The following is a 15,326-nucleotide window of genomic DNA, read 5'->3' as shown; positions in this document are numbered from 1 at the left end:
TCTGAATTTTATTATCATCATTATCTCCTCTTCCTCATCATCATCAGAAAGGTGCATACCGTGCAATAAGATATTTTGAGAGAGACTACATTCACATAACTGTTATTACAGTACATTGTTGTAATTGTTCTGTTTTTAGTTATTGTTGTTAATCTCTTACTGTGCCTAATTTATAAATTAAACATCATAGGTATGGATGTATAGGAAAAAACATAGTATATACAGGTTGAATATCCCTTATCCAAAATGCTTGGGACCAGAAGTGTTTTGGATTTTGATTTTTTTTTTTTCAGATTTTGGAATATTTGCATCATATGCTTAGCAGTCGAGCATCCTGAATTCAAAATCTGCAGTGTTCTAACGAGCATTTCGTTTGAGTATCATTAGTGCTCAAAACGTTTCAGATTTTGGAGCATTTCAGGTTTCAGATTTTCAGATTAGGTATACTCAACTTGTATAACATTTAATACTATCTGCAGTTTTCAGGTATTCACTGTGGATTTTGGAACGGTGTATTCCCAGTGGGTGGATAAGGGGAACTATTGAATAAACAAGTAATTAAAGCCATGTGGTTAGTAATAGATGCCCTCTTATTATATGTCAAATTCTATATTCAGCATTATATATTAATTTGTTTCATTTAATGCAACTTTGTTATTAATTACTTGGCCTCATTTTATAAATGAAGAAATGGAAACATTAGAAGGATTGTTTTACCTAGAGTTATAAATTGTTAAGTTTCAGAGTCAATATTTGAACCCTGGTATTCTGACTCCATGGCCTTAACTCTTAACTGCTTAATTTATGATATAGTATTACTGTAGAGATATGCATAAATTGCAGTGAGAATGAACAGGAAGACATCTAGGGATATTATTGTTCTATTTTTAGTTATTGTGGTTAACCAAAATTTTAAGTTTGTAGAGGAGGTGACATTTGTGTAGGGTGTTGAAGGGATGAGTAAGAGTTTACTATTGGAGAAGAGTGAGAAGGCACTTCTAGTAGAAAGTTTGGATGTGAGAAATCTTGTATTCTAGGAGCTGTGTGTAGTTGGTTGGAGTTCAAACAAGAGATGAGATTGGAAAGGTACTAGATCATGAAGATTTTGTGTTTCATATTAAGGAGTTTGTACTTAATCTTGCAGATAAAGTAGCTCTTTAAAGTAGTTAAGTAGTAGCTAAATAGCTCTTGAGGAACTGCTAAAGAATTTCTAAAAAGTGGATGACATCATATTTGCATTTTAGAAACTCAACTCTGGTGCTATTGTCAGCAATGGATTGAAGAACACCTGAGCAAGGGACCAGTCAGATGATTACAATAGTCAAAATGAAAAGTGACTAGGGCCTAAATGAAGGTAGAAGAGATGGATAGGAGACAGAAATAGATAATCGTTTTGAGAAAGACTTAAGATAGAATGGAAAAGACTGCTGTTGGATTGAGAGTTAGGATTGAAGGAGAGGGCAGAACCAAGTAGGTCTTCTAGTGTTCTATTTAGAGTAGATGATGGTATTACATGTAGGAATATAGGAAAAGGAGCTTATTTAGATGGAAGAAGACACCATGCTTACATAGTTGTGGGATTGTGTGAAATCTAAAGTGGAGAACTTTGGTAGATGGTTGTGTACATGTATATACAGGAGACCTTGGGTAGGAGATTTGCTGTGTTACCAGCACACGTGATTGTTGATAAAGTTTTTATCAAAGATAATGTTTATCTAATAATAAATATTACTGAGTACTGGTTACCATGTTCCAAGCACTAGAGATTTAGCAGTGAACAAAACATTAAAAAAAAATTCCTTCCTCTTGGGAGCTTACAGTTTAGTTTGGGTTGGAATGGGTTAAAATAAATGGTATGCCATGTGGTAGTGTTATGGAGAAAAAGCAGGGGAGGAAGAGGGAGAATTCAGAGGGAGAGGATTAATGTGTGCGATATTAAATTGGTCAGTTGGGGACTGTCTCTCTGACATTTAGCAAAAACCTGAAGGAGGTGAGGGGATGAAACATGTAGGTAACGGGGGAATAGCATTCCAGGCATAGGAACAGGAAATGCAAAGACCCGAGTCACGATTTGTGCTTGGCATGATCAAGGAAGTACAAGGAGGCCAATGTGACTAGAGCCAAATACATAAGGCTCAAAATAGCAGATGACAAGGACAGAAAGGTAATGGAAGGCTGACTTTTGTAGGGTCTTCTTGGCCATTGTAAGGACTTTGACTTTTACTCTGAATGAGATAGGAACCCTGGGAGGGTTTCGAGCAGAAGAGTGACTTTGGTTTTAACAGGATTTCTCTGGCTCCTGTGTAGATTGAGGGGGGGCAGTATACAAGCAGGGAGAACTTTGGGAAACTCTTGAAATGATTGAAGTAAGAGACATGGTGTTTTGGATCATGGTGGTAGTGGTGGAATTGGAATTCCGAGTATGTTTTGAAGGTAGACCCATTGGGATATGTTGATGCATTGTGAAAGCAAGGAGTCCGAGACGATGCCAGAACACAGTTGGAAGATGGAGTTGCCATCTACTGAGATGGGGAAATAGGAAGAGCACATTTGGGGAAAAGATTTAGGAGTTTGATTTTGGATGCGTTAAACCTGACATGAGAGGGGATATCAAGTAGATAGTGGGATATGTGTCTCTGGAGTTCAAAGAACAGGTCTGGACTGAAATTTTCAATTCAGGACTCACCAGCAAGTAGGTTGTTTTTTTTGAAAAATGAGACTAGATGAGATCACCAAGGGAAAAGAGAAGAACTGAAAATTGACTGTCCAGCTTAGCAACAAGGAAGTAATCTTGAGAAACTGTTTCCATGATGGGGACAGGGGAGGGTGAAGAGATAATTGGAGTGGTTTCAAGAAAGAATGGAAGGAGAAATTGGTTATAGTAGTAATATGTGGCCATTCTTTTGAGGTTTTTTACAGTAATTAGGAGCAGAGAAAGGGAAAGTTGGGTAGAGCTGTGAGGGCTAAAGAAGATACCCCCCTTTTTTTTTTTTTTTTTTTTTTTGAGATGGAGTCTCGCTCTGTCACCAGGCTGGAGTGCAGTGGCACCATCTCAGCTTACTGCAACCTCCACGTCCTGGGTTCAAGGGATTCTCCTGCCTCAGCCTCCTGAGTAGCTGGTACTACAGGTGCGCGCCACCACTCCCAACTAATTTTTGTATTTTTAGTAGGGACAGGGTTTCACCATGTTGGCCAGGATGGTCTTGATCTCTTGACCTTGTGATCCGCCCACCTTGGCCTCCCAAAGTGTTAGGATTACAGGGGTGAACCACCACGCCCACACACCCCTCCCCCCACTTTTAAAATATGGAATGAATAACAGCTGTTTGTATGCTGATGGAATTCCCTGGTAGAGGGAAAGCCGATGATGCAGAAGATAGGGAAACTGCTGGGTGATGTTCTTTGGCTAGGGAGCAGGAAGATGTTATCAGAACGGAAGCTGTGGGCTTAGGAGCTCAATCTCTAGCCATAGTATTGGTGAAAGGCAGGATGTGTGGCACAAAGGTGGAGGCAGACAGATGTGGGTGGGAAAAATTGCAGAAGTTTTCTTTTGATTTTGTCCAGTTTAGTGCAGTAGGAAGCAAAAGCATTGGCTGAAAGTGAAGGTGGAGTAAGCAGTGTTGGAGGCTTGAGCAGAGGTGAAGGATGCAGTTGTCTTTCAGAACAGGAGAGTGAATGGAGTAGGAAGCATCAGGACCTGCTTGAGGTTTGTGGGTAGGTGTACAATGTGAGACTGGGTAGCATGATTCTCTGTTTTTCTCCACCCATGTTCACATTGAGGTAATAACTTGGATTATGTGAAGAGTTGAATTTAACAGGGGTTAGGATTTTGTTGTGAAATTAGAAGAGAAATTAGAGAGTTAAAGGTCTATGCAAAGGGTGGAGTTACAGGGAAAAAGACCTTAGAATCTAAGCTGCGTAGAGAGAAAGGAGGGCGTGGGGAGAGTGGAAAGCTGATGGAAGCACTGGATTATGGGTCCTCCGGATGAAAAAGATAAGATGGCCGAGGACAGAATTGTAGATTTTGTCAATATTTAATGGTAAAAGAATTAGCAAAGGAGATGGATAAAGAGAAGTCTGAGTGTAGAGGAAAAAGGCTCAGGAAAAGGGAAAGATAGGTCACAATATCCAGAATCCTGAAATTTAAGGAGTCCTGAAAACTTGAAAAAAAATAATTGTGGTAAAATATACATAACGTAAAAGTTATTTTAACCGGACTCTTTTTTTTTTTTTTTTTTTTTTTGAGACGGAGTCTTACTCTGTCACCTAGGCTGGAGTACAGTGGCGCCATCTTGGCTCACTGCAAGCTCCGCCTCCCGGGTTCACACCATTCTTTGTATTTTTAGTAGAGACGGGGTTTCACCTTGTTGGCCAGGATGGTCTCGATCGTGATCCGCCAGCCTTGGCCTCCCAAAGTGCTGGGATTACAGGCGTGAGCCACTGCACCCTGCCTAACCAGACCATTTTTAAGTGTACAAATTCATTGGCATTAAAGACATTCACCTTGTTGTGCAATCATCACCATCATCTATTTCCAGAACTTTTTCATCTTGCAAAACTGGAACTCTGTACCCATTAAACAATTCCCAGTCCCCTCCCCACCCCACCCCTGGTAAGCATCATTCTGTCTTCTGCCTTTATTAATTTGTCTACTCTAGGTACCATAAGTAGAATTATACAATATTTGTCCTTTTGTGTCTGGCTGTTTCACTTAGCATAATGTCCCCAAGGTTCATCTGTATTTTAGCCTGTGTCAGAATTGGCTTCCTTGTTTTTTTTTTTTTTAAAGACAGAGTCTTGCACTGTTGCCCAGGCTGGAGTGCAGTTGTGCGATCTTGGCTCACTGCTACCTCCGCCTCCTGGGTTCAAGTGATTCTTCTGCCTCAGCCTCCCGAGTAGCTGGGACTACAGGCATGTGCCACACACCCAGCTAATTATTGTATTTTTAGTAGAGACGGGGTTTCACCACGTTGGCCAGGATGGTCTCAATCTCTTGACCTCATGATCCGCCCACCTCAGACTCCCAAAGTGCTGGGATTACAGGCGTGAGCCACCAGCGCCCAACCATTGCCTTCCTTTTTAAGGCTGGAGAATATTCCATTGTATGTATGTACCACATTTGGTTTATCCATTCATCTGTCAGTGGATACTTGGGTTGTAAATAGTGCTGCTATGAACATGGGTATGCAAATAGATACCCATATACAAAGAACTGCTTTCAGTTCTGTGGGGTCTATACTCAGCAGTGGAATTGCTAGATTATGTGGTAATTCTGTTTACTTTTTTGAGGAACCATCATACTGTTTTCCACAGCAGCTGTGCCATTTTATGTTCCCGCCAGCAATGGGACAAGGGTTCTGATTTTTCCACATATTCACCAACATCTGTTATTTTCTGGTGTTTTGCATTTAAAAATAATAACCATCCTAATGAGTGTGAAGTAGTATCTGATTGTGGTTTGATTTACATTTTCCTAATTATTAGTGATGTTGAGCATTTTTTCATGAGCTTATTGGCCATCTGTATATCTTCTTTGGAGAATGGAAAGAAATTTTTTTCCAACTTTTTTTTTTTTTTGAGACAGAGTCTGTGTGCAGTGGCGCGATCTGGGCTCATCGCAAGCTCTGCCTCCCGGGTTCACCCTGTTCTCCTGCCTCAGCCTCTGAGTAGCTGGGACTACAGGCGCCCGCTACCACGCCCGGCTAATTTTTTGTATTTTTAGTAGAGATGGGGTTTCACCTTGTTAGCCAGGATGGTCTCGATCTCCTGACCTCGTGATCCGCCCGCCTTGACCTTCCAAAGTGCCGGGATTACAGGCGTGAGCCACCGCGCCCGGCCTTTTCCAACTCATTTTGCAATGAAGTCCCACTTGACCGGAACTGAGTTACTGACAAAAACATGATCTGAGCTGACGTGAGACTATTTGTATTCCTTACTTGTGCCAGTTAATGTGAATATTCGTATGCTTTGCTAAAGAAATTTTAGTGTGTCTGATTATGGAGTGCTGCTCCAAATCCTATTAGGGCTATACACATGCGTCTACTATACACATGTATGTACTAATACTTTCCTAAAATCAGAAAAATTCAGAATTCCAAAACATTCTACTCCAGTCCAAGGGTTTTGGGTTAAAAGTTTGTGGACTTGTAGCTTCATTTGTTTGGAAAACCAAGTTCCAGTTTTTAAAAACTTACACATAAACTTTGGGAATTTAGGGAGGAATTAGTTGAGGGCTATTGTTACTTCTGTCACATCTCAACCCATGTCGTTCTTTTCTGTCTTTATGCTTCACTCGCTGTTCCTGCCCGGTGCTTTTGCCTCTTAACCTCTCTGAGGCTTATTTTATGATCTGCAGAGTGGGTATACTGTTTTCTACTTTGAAGGATGGATTGTGGGGACCAAAGGAGGTAACGACATAAGGCTCAGGTCAGAGTCTAGCACAGTAGGTGCTCCACAAACGTGATTTTCTCTAGTCCTTAAATTCATGCTCTGTTGTGGAGCATGTGAATTCATTCTTTCATACCTCTTTTATCATGTAACTTTTAATCCCTAACGAATGGAATTACTTACTATAGTGTTTCTGTGGGAAAATGTTCAAATGCCAGAAAGCCCTCTCTTCTCCCCACATTTCCCAGCCTCACACTGATAATAAAGGGATACCTCCCTCTCTCCTCAAAACATTGCACCCCCTTGGGGAATGGAGAGGGAAGGGTGAGTGTGAAAGCGCTCCAGTGGGCAGATGGGGGAAGGCAGCAGCTCTGTGTTTACAGAAATTGTTAAATTATTTACACAATTTTGGTGTCCCTACCAGATCCAGAGTTGGGGATACTGCAAGAAGGGCCTTTTTTATGTTACAAACTGGAATTAGATGAGTCATTTAATGGAAGCTTAATTTTTTGTAGAAGAGTAATAATCTTTTCTTATAAACTGGTGGTAATAAAAGCTTTATTATCTAGCAGTAGGCATAAAGTTTTATTTTGGTTTAGCCCAATTACTAGTGCGTTTAATCCACCCCCTTGCTACCCCCTGTTAGTTAGCTTAGATTAAAAGGTCAATTCTGGCCTGGAACATATGTCTTGTTTTAAAGAATTTGGCATATTTAAATTAGGAGGACATGATGTGGCAGAATTTGAGTTAAACATTTAAATATATTTTGTGCCCTTGATTATATTAGACATCTGCTGCTTTGGAAAGTCACATGTTTAACGAAAACGTACTTTGGCTGAAATGTTAAAATAAAATGACCTAGCAAAGGTAACCTTGTAGTTCAGATATGACAGTTTGATTTTGGCTAGGACTGGAATGAGTGGTTTCTATGTAGCCATTTCTTCCTTCCTGTGTAGAGAGCTTTGCTGATTTCTAAACCTTCGTAAAAGGAAACACCCTTGCTCTGGAGGCTTGCTCAGGGGAGCTGGGAGTGGAGGCGGGCTCACACATGAGCGCATGTGCAGGAACGTTTCTCAGTGCAAAGGTTAAAGGCGGGTGTGGGCAGAGGGGAACCTACCACAGGTTCCATTCTGGACAGACGTGCGCAGTTGTGGTGATGTGCAAACAGCTGTACTGGAACTGGATATCCACTTTCACATCGGGCATCCGCCTAGAAGAGCAGCTGGCAGCTGATTGGAAGACCCTCAAACAACAGACAGTGCCGCAGCAGGTGCATGACTTCAGCTTTCGGGCTTTCTATCTGATCCTTGCCTCAGGAAGTTAGATCTGGTTTCTGGTATTTGGTTATTTTGAAAGTTTTCTATACTGTTGTTATTACTTTGAGTTGTGAAGATAGATGAAAAGATAGTACTTTATGAGTTAGAGTAGTTGATTCTAGAATGTAGTTTAAAAACAGCCTTTAAAAAATGTTTTTACAAAGTTCTGTTTGGGTTTTGAGAAATGAAAGAAATCTTATTTTAACCCTGTATTATGTATTCTTCATTGTTTTTGGTTTTGTATTTGGAGAAGCCCCAGTACTTGTTGGTGTTATAACACAATTCATCCCACAAAGATCTTTGTCTTTTGTTTTGAGGTGTCTAAGGAAGAGCTTGAGGTTTCATTTGGCTATATTCCAGTATGAAACCTGAGATAAGTCCCTTGGCCTTTTATAAAAGAGAATGGTTAGAAAGACCAGAAGTTCTCCAATGAGTTATGGTGAAGAGGCTTCTTTCTTAGAAACGGATTTATATAAAACCAATGAATAAAAATCTCTGTTCTTTTAGTTTTGTTATAAAATATGTATGTGTGTCTGCATGCTCCAACAAGGGATTTTTACTAATCTCTTAGTGGTCTTTAAAGCATAAAATTGAAGGATAATTTCAGTTGTCCTTTTGGGGAAGAGTTATTAATGCTTGTATTTGGTTAGGCTAAACTCTTTTGTCTTTTTCTTGTCAGTATTTGTAGAGCATCCATGATAAATCTGCACGCACACACATGGACATGAGTGTGTATATGCATCTGTTGCTAGATTGGGTGCAGAGCAAGTCACGTTGCCCTTGAGTTAACACGTTAAGACCCTTAACAGCCTTTATTTTCTTGAGCTATGTACTTAGGTTTGAATTTCTGATCTGGAAAGTCAGGGAAGTCATAAAGGCTTTAAAAGTTATTCTCTGTTTAGATAATGTAGTTCAGACTATTGCAGGGATGAGGGGTGTAGAGATTGTTTTCATTGTAAAAAGGCAGAAAAAAGAGAAGGTCTATATATAACAGAGTGTCTTTTTCTTTGGTTAAATCTATGCAGAGCTACTAATGAAGGGGATTTTAGGCATAGTATGAAATGAATTGAAGACTCTCTTTTGATACTTGTTTTGTCAGATTCTTTTTATATTTCTCTTAAATATCTACTTTCCCAAACTAAAAAATCATCCTTTGTGTGCTTACGTGTTCAGTAGGGCATCTCCATTGTTGTCAGCGGAGGCAGTGTGGTAGGACTTCAGCAAATATGCAGTGTCCCCCTCCCTCACTTGTAAATTATTCTTTATCTTATATCACCAAGTATCAGCAGTTTCTCTTTAATATTAAGTCATTAAGAGTGAGTTTAATTGAGGAAAATATTTTTAGTGTTATTAAATGTAGAAATGCAGCAACACCAAATGCATTTGGTTCTAAGAGATTTATTAGCATCTTTATTCTTCATCGGGGTGCTCTGTTTAAGAAATAATGTAACTTACTTCAAAATATGTTAGCTTGTTCTGGCTTTTGTTTTTGTTTTTCTCCTTTGGAGTCCTGAGAAGACAACATTTAGATTCAGAACTTTCTTTGTTATCTCAGTGTGTCTAATTTAGCTAACTTTTGAATGTATTTCTTGACTGCACAGAAAGTTGGAGTGACTGGTCCCCCTGATCCACAAGTTCGCTGTCCCTCTGTCATTGAGTTTGGGAAGTACGAAATTCACACCTGGTACTCCTCCCCATATCCTCAAGAATACTCAAGGTATGTTTTGAGAGACCCTTGACCTTCTGTTTTGAGATCCATAGAAGTCTGGAACTGGAAGGGATCTTGAAGATGTTTGAGTCCACCTTATCCTTCACATTTGAGGAAACTGGGGGCTTTTAAATGTCAATAATAGCAGCAACTTTGGCAGCCACTTCATCCCAGTTTGCTTTAGATGTTCTCTTCTGTAACCTCTCAGACGCTGATGTTTAAAATGAGAAACCCAAATGCATGGTCACAATAAAAGGGGAATGCTTTTTTTTTTAAAGAGAAATTTGTCTTCACTCCTATCACTAAGAATTTTGAAAAAGAGAAGAAGAAACTCATATATAAATTAATATAAACTTCAGTTGATTAGTCTTTGACGTAAATAAATACTTATAATTTGACAAACTTAGTAAATGGTTTGTTTTCCCAGAAATAATTGGACAATTGGTGTAAAATTAAATATAAATAGTTTGGGCTTCCAGATATATTAATAAACATTGATCACTCACCAGCTTGGTGGGGCTAAAGTGGTTTCATGACTCAGCTCTGAAATTGATAGGTTGTGTAACCTTAAAAGCTGCCCAACTGCTCTGTGCCTCAGTTTCCTCATCTGTAAAGCAGAGATAATAATAGTACTTAGTTCGTGGGGATATTGAGGACATTAAATGAGCTACAACATGTAAATCACTTAGAAAATGGTAAGTGCTCAATAATGTCAGTTATTATATTTTTTCTTTATGGTTAAAATTAAAAGATGAAATAAGATGAGATCACAAAATTAAATACTAGTTAATTGTAGTAGTGACATTAATGCTCTCTAATCTATAAACTACTTATGCCTCAGTTTCCCATTTAGCGCAGGGTGTTACAAGAAATAATACATCATGGTGCTTTGTGGGTTAAATACATGTTCAGAATATTCTCATCGTGTAAGTTTTCACCCATGTAGTAACATTGCCTGGCCGAAATATTAGCAAAATTTATTTGGTACCTTACAATATATTGAGTGCCTTAACATGGGTTGTTGCCAAGAAACTAGGAATAGGCCAGTATAGTTGTTAAAAGGGCCATCCAGTAAAACTTATTTATCTTTTTACTTTTTCTTTCCATATAATAACTTGCTTCTCTAGTCTATAGTCGAAGTAGAAAAAATAGGAGTAAGAATGCCATTTCAGACACTGACCTCAAAGTGACAACTAACAAAAACAGAAGAAAAAGCAAAACCCCAGGAAACTAACACACAAGCTCATGAAACACAACAATTGAGGGCCATTTACTGTGGGATCAGTTAGCCCCAAACACTGTGGTGTATCTTTAAGGAAGCACACTGTATCGTGAGCTGACAACAATTAATGTGACTTTAAGATAAGGTTACATTGTATTTGCATTTCCATATTATACATGTATATATATTATACATGTATGTATTGTATATGTATATATGTTAAAGGAAGGCAGGAACTTCCTCAACTACCTACAGAACTCAGTGTTCAAGGTAGCTCATTCCTCAGGAGTTCTGAATAGCCAAGATGTTTTATGACCGAGAAGAAATACGCCAAGGACACGCCTGTAATCCCAGCACTTTGGGAGGCCGAGGTAGTTAGATCGCCTGAGGTCAGGAGTTCAAGACCAGCCTGGCCAACATGGCGAAATCCTGTCTCTACTAAAAATATAAAAATTAGCTGGGCATGGTGGTGGGTGCCTGTAATCCCAGCTACTCAGGAGGCTGAGGCAGGAGAATCGCTTGAACCTGGCAGGCGGAGGTTGCAGTGAACTGAGATTGCGCCATTGCACTCTAGCCTGGGCAACAGGAGCGAAACTCTGTCTCAAAAGAAAAGAAAAGAAATATGCCAAGGAATTAATTTTTTCATCAGGTTTAAAATAAGTTGTTATGATCATTTTTTAAGTGAGCTCTTTGCAAGCTGCCCAAATCACAAGAGCACTCAACTTAGAAAAGAAAGCTTTTCCACATGTCTGTCAACTGTTCCGGAGACTGTAGTACAGATAGATGGAAACCACAGGCCCTTGTCTACTCAAGGTGGGGAGAGGAAATAGATTCAGGAATGGAAATAGAGGGCTAGCATTTACTTTTGTTCAAGAGAATGATGAGAATGGAATCATAAACTGTTGTCTTTTAAGATAGATATTTAAAGGATTTATTGAAAATGTAGCTTTTGTTCTGATGAGATTTTCATTAGAAACAGGTGTGAGGAGACTAGTTATCAGTGAAAGAATAAATAATGCCATCAAAAAATAACCAAAAAAAGTATAATAGGAACCAGTAGAAAGCAGAAACAGGATAGGAACTTGTAAAGTTCATCAACTAGAAGCAGTTTTAGACATTTTCTGTATATTTTTTCATCCATTGGGTAGGGTTCTTTGAGTTTTCAATTAGAAAATATCCTGTAATTTTTAATAGGTTCTTGAGTAATTATGACTTTTTTTCTATCTTTATATTTGTAGTTCTCTTGGTTACATTTTTTAAAAAATTATATTTACTTAAATGAGCTTGAAACTTGAGGTGACTAAAATGTTTGGAGATCTTACATTTTCCAAATAATAAACCTCTATTCTTAATTTTGTTAATGCCTATTTATTATTTTGTGCTAAACTGCTTATAAATTATTTTCTTATTAAAGGTTTTAAACACTGTAACGTACAAAAACAGGGCAATAGGAGCACACAAAAATGCAAAGATCACAAGAAAAACCTCTTTTGGGAAGTGGGATTATACTTTACGGAATGTACTTTCATATCCAAATATTTGTGTATGCATTGTCTATTAAGTAATCTTGTATCCCTGTCTTTAAAAATCAAAACAAAAACTGAAGCAATAATACTGTTTCATTTGGTTCATCAGTAGGTTCATCGCGAAACTTACTCTGCCATTAAGAGCATGACGTAGATGGGCTTAAGGCAAAATAAATTGTGATCATTGGATGCCCTCTGCTCCTGTGCTGCTTCGAGCTTAGCTTTGAGATCCTAAAGAGGTAGATTCCTAGGTGGTAAAGTAGCCTAGGAAGATTCCTCTGCCTTTTGATTCTCCTCTGGACTTTATTTGATGCTGAGATTATGAGATTGTCACTAGAACCAGTTTGATTATTCTCATCATCCCGGTTATTGAAGAAGAAACCAAATAGAATCCCTAATGCCTTTGGCTATTAAATTATTGAGTAAAATTGATGAAAGAAGAATACAAATAATAATCGTTAAGTAATAGCAGCTGTAATTACCATCCATTGAGCTTGGTACCGGACTAAGCATCTCTGGTTAATTCTGTGAGATGAATATTACTGTATTCATTTTGCAGACCTGGTCCCAGACAGTACAGCGTATCAGTGGCAGAACTTGAAGCTCACTTCTCTCTTACTACATAGCCGTAACCATTAATCACTGGGCCTACGCTGCTCCATGTAGCATGTGTATCTAGGTTGATCTCACTTGACTTGTACCATAATCTTTGATTTAAGTAATATTTGGTATAATTTTTGTTGTTACATTAAAAATTTGCTACAAGTTGACTGCACAAATTGCTACTATGTTGGGCCATGTTCAGAAGCCAGAAGGTACTGTAGAAATTCCTGAGAATAATAATTGCATCATTCTAGAAGTTAGAGAAGCATGCCCAGCTGCAGCACAGCCCTGATTCCGTGGGCTGGGTTATCAGCATTGCGGCAGACTTTAGAATCAACTTCCAGTGTGGAAGTGACACTTCATGTACAGTTGATCAAAGCCACTGTACAGCTACCTATTTGATAGCTGAGACCTAGGTCCTGCCAGGAAGAAGATCACTAAAAGCAGCCCCCAACAAGATTCTCTAGGGCTAGGAGTATTCATAATCTTTACAACTACATTTCATTTCCTGTAGTCTCATGTTCTTTCTATATGATAGATCTTTTTTCCGTGAGGGAACAGCAGTTGTTTATAATATTACTAGAAATATTTTGGTTTTCCAGTAGTTTTTTTCCCAGATGATTACCTTTAGATTAGCAGTGTCATCCCAGTGGGCTTGGTTCTAATAAAGTAAGGAGCTTTTAAAATGTTTTCAGCGAGAACTAGATTGGAATAAAGTAGATCATAATGCTTGTTTTCAGTTTACTATTTTTCACATAATAAGGTTCACTAAAGTTTTGTTTTTTTTTTAAATCATCAATAAAATGCCATACATCTTGCCATTGTAAGGAAGTGGCATGAACTCTTCATTTACTGGAGAAGACTTGATAGTAATTTTCTCAGAGATTTTATTTCTCCTGATGTTTTCTTGAGCAATTTGGTTACTGTAAGAGCTTTAAACATTTTTGGCCTTCTCTCACAGACCTTAGGAAATAAATTGTACTTTATTTTCCTCCCTCCCTTCCTTCCTTCCTCTCTCCCCTCTCTTCCGTTTCCAGAAAAGTAATTAGCATTTATTGAATATTTTCTGTTTTTTAATTGACAGATAAAATTGTATATATTTATCATGTACAACATGATGTTTTGAAATATACACATTATGAAATACGACTAAATCTAGCTAACATAAATGGTACTTTATTTTCATGTCTCTGTGCTGAGACCTAACAGTTGGATTGGATGCCCTTAAAGTTGGCGTTTATCTTTACCATAATTTGGAAAGCTTCATGGTCTGTCACTGTTTTTTACTCTTATCATTTTTACAAAAATACTTTAAAAAGCACAAAATTTTTTAGGTTTCTCGGATTCGTATTATAGGAAGTATTTAGCTGTAATATTGAGCCCTCAAAATGAAACTGTACTCAGGTAGTGTTACTTCTGTATCTTCATGCTGTGACAAGTTAAGATTGCTCACTGAGAATTTAGCACAGGTAAGAGGTAAGTAAAACAGTTAGGGAGGGAGGTGCCACCTGTTAGGTCTGCATAAGGAGACTCATTCTTCCTCTTCCTTTGAAGAAGAAATTACTCAGAATCCAGGTATTCAGGAAGGTGGTCTGGCAGTTGTAGGTCACCTGCAAGGCTTAGTTAATACATTTAGTGCTCATATTAGTTGATGAAGTTTATAACAAGCCATTTCATTCTGTGATTTGTAGCTCTGGTGGTGAAGAAGGAAAAACCTCTTAATCTAGTGGTTCCTCCTGAATAGTGGGGCTTGAGGCAGAATGCAGTGGAAACAAAGTAGCCAACAACACACTGCTTTCCATGCTCTTAGCTCCTGCTGACCCTAATTTATAATGCTAGTCATTATTTGTTTCACTCAGTGCTTGATTTTGGAAGGGTTATACTAATAATACAAGTTGTATTGGTGTGGCTAACATTAGAGGTTTTGAAAAACAATATTGTATACCATAGATGTTTAGTAATAGTATACTACAAAAGTTCCTTGGAAACTTTCAGTGTGCTGAATTGAATGACAGTTTAAAAAATAAGATGTGAGGTTATATGGGAAGAATTAATGCACATTGTGAATCCCCCAGGAAAGATGGGAAAAAGCATGTGCCCTCTTGCCCTTATTTGAGCACGAAATCCTTAGTATCTGCAGGATTCATGTTCCATAAAGCTTGGGAAAAGCTTTAGTAGAATTTTAGATGTTTTCCGATAAATTATATTTCAAAAGCTGCTTTCAAAGTGGGAACTTGAAAAGCAGTTGTGCTCTTCACACAAATCAAACATTTTTGTGTGTGTTAATCTACTTAGCAAATATTATTTTCTTTAATTCTAGGGTAGTATTTTAAGCATAACTATCCAAATTGATAGCAACTAAATTAATTTTTTCATTTCAGTACTTAAATATGAGACAAGATAAAGTAATTTATTTGAATTATATATTTTGTCATTTTACTATCCAGTATTTTTGCATATGCCGTTTTTTTTTTTAACCTGTTACCTGGGTAGTAATGAGAGGCAAAAAGATGTTAATTGTGGAAGTTTGAAGTTCTCTAAAATACAAAGACCTGTCTTTTTTG

At 38.1% G+C, this 15,326-nt stretch overlaps 1 protein-coding gene across 5 annotated transcripts in view; it reads left to right on the top strand.

Moving 5' to 3' along the window:
- KAT6A (lysine acetyltransferase 6A) overlaps positions 1 to 15,326 on the top strand; it is a 120,772-nt gene that overhangs the window by 85,685 nt on the left and 19,761 nt on the right. For all 5 annotated transcript variants that reach the window (XM_063726414.1, XM_024251163.3, XM_054561516.2 and 2 more), the window contains one exon: positions 9,305 to 9,420. In XM_063726414.1, the coding sequence (XP_063582484.1) occupies positions 9,305 to 9,420 (116 nt within the window). The remainder of the gene's footprint in view (positions 1 to 9,304; positions 9,421 to 15,326) is intronic.

This window comes from Pongo abelii, chromosome 7 (genome assembly GCF_028885655.2).
Source record: "Pongo abelii isolate AG06213 chromosome 7, NHGRI_mPonAbe1-v2.0_pri, whole genome shotgun sequence".
Classification (NCBI taxonomy): domain Eukaryota; kingdom Metazoa; phylum Chordata; class Mammalia; order Primates; family Hominidae; genus Pongo; species Pongo abelii.
The sequence above is the reverse complement of the archived record's forward strand: the minus strand, read 5'-3'. Positions and strand labels throughout refer to the sequence as shown.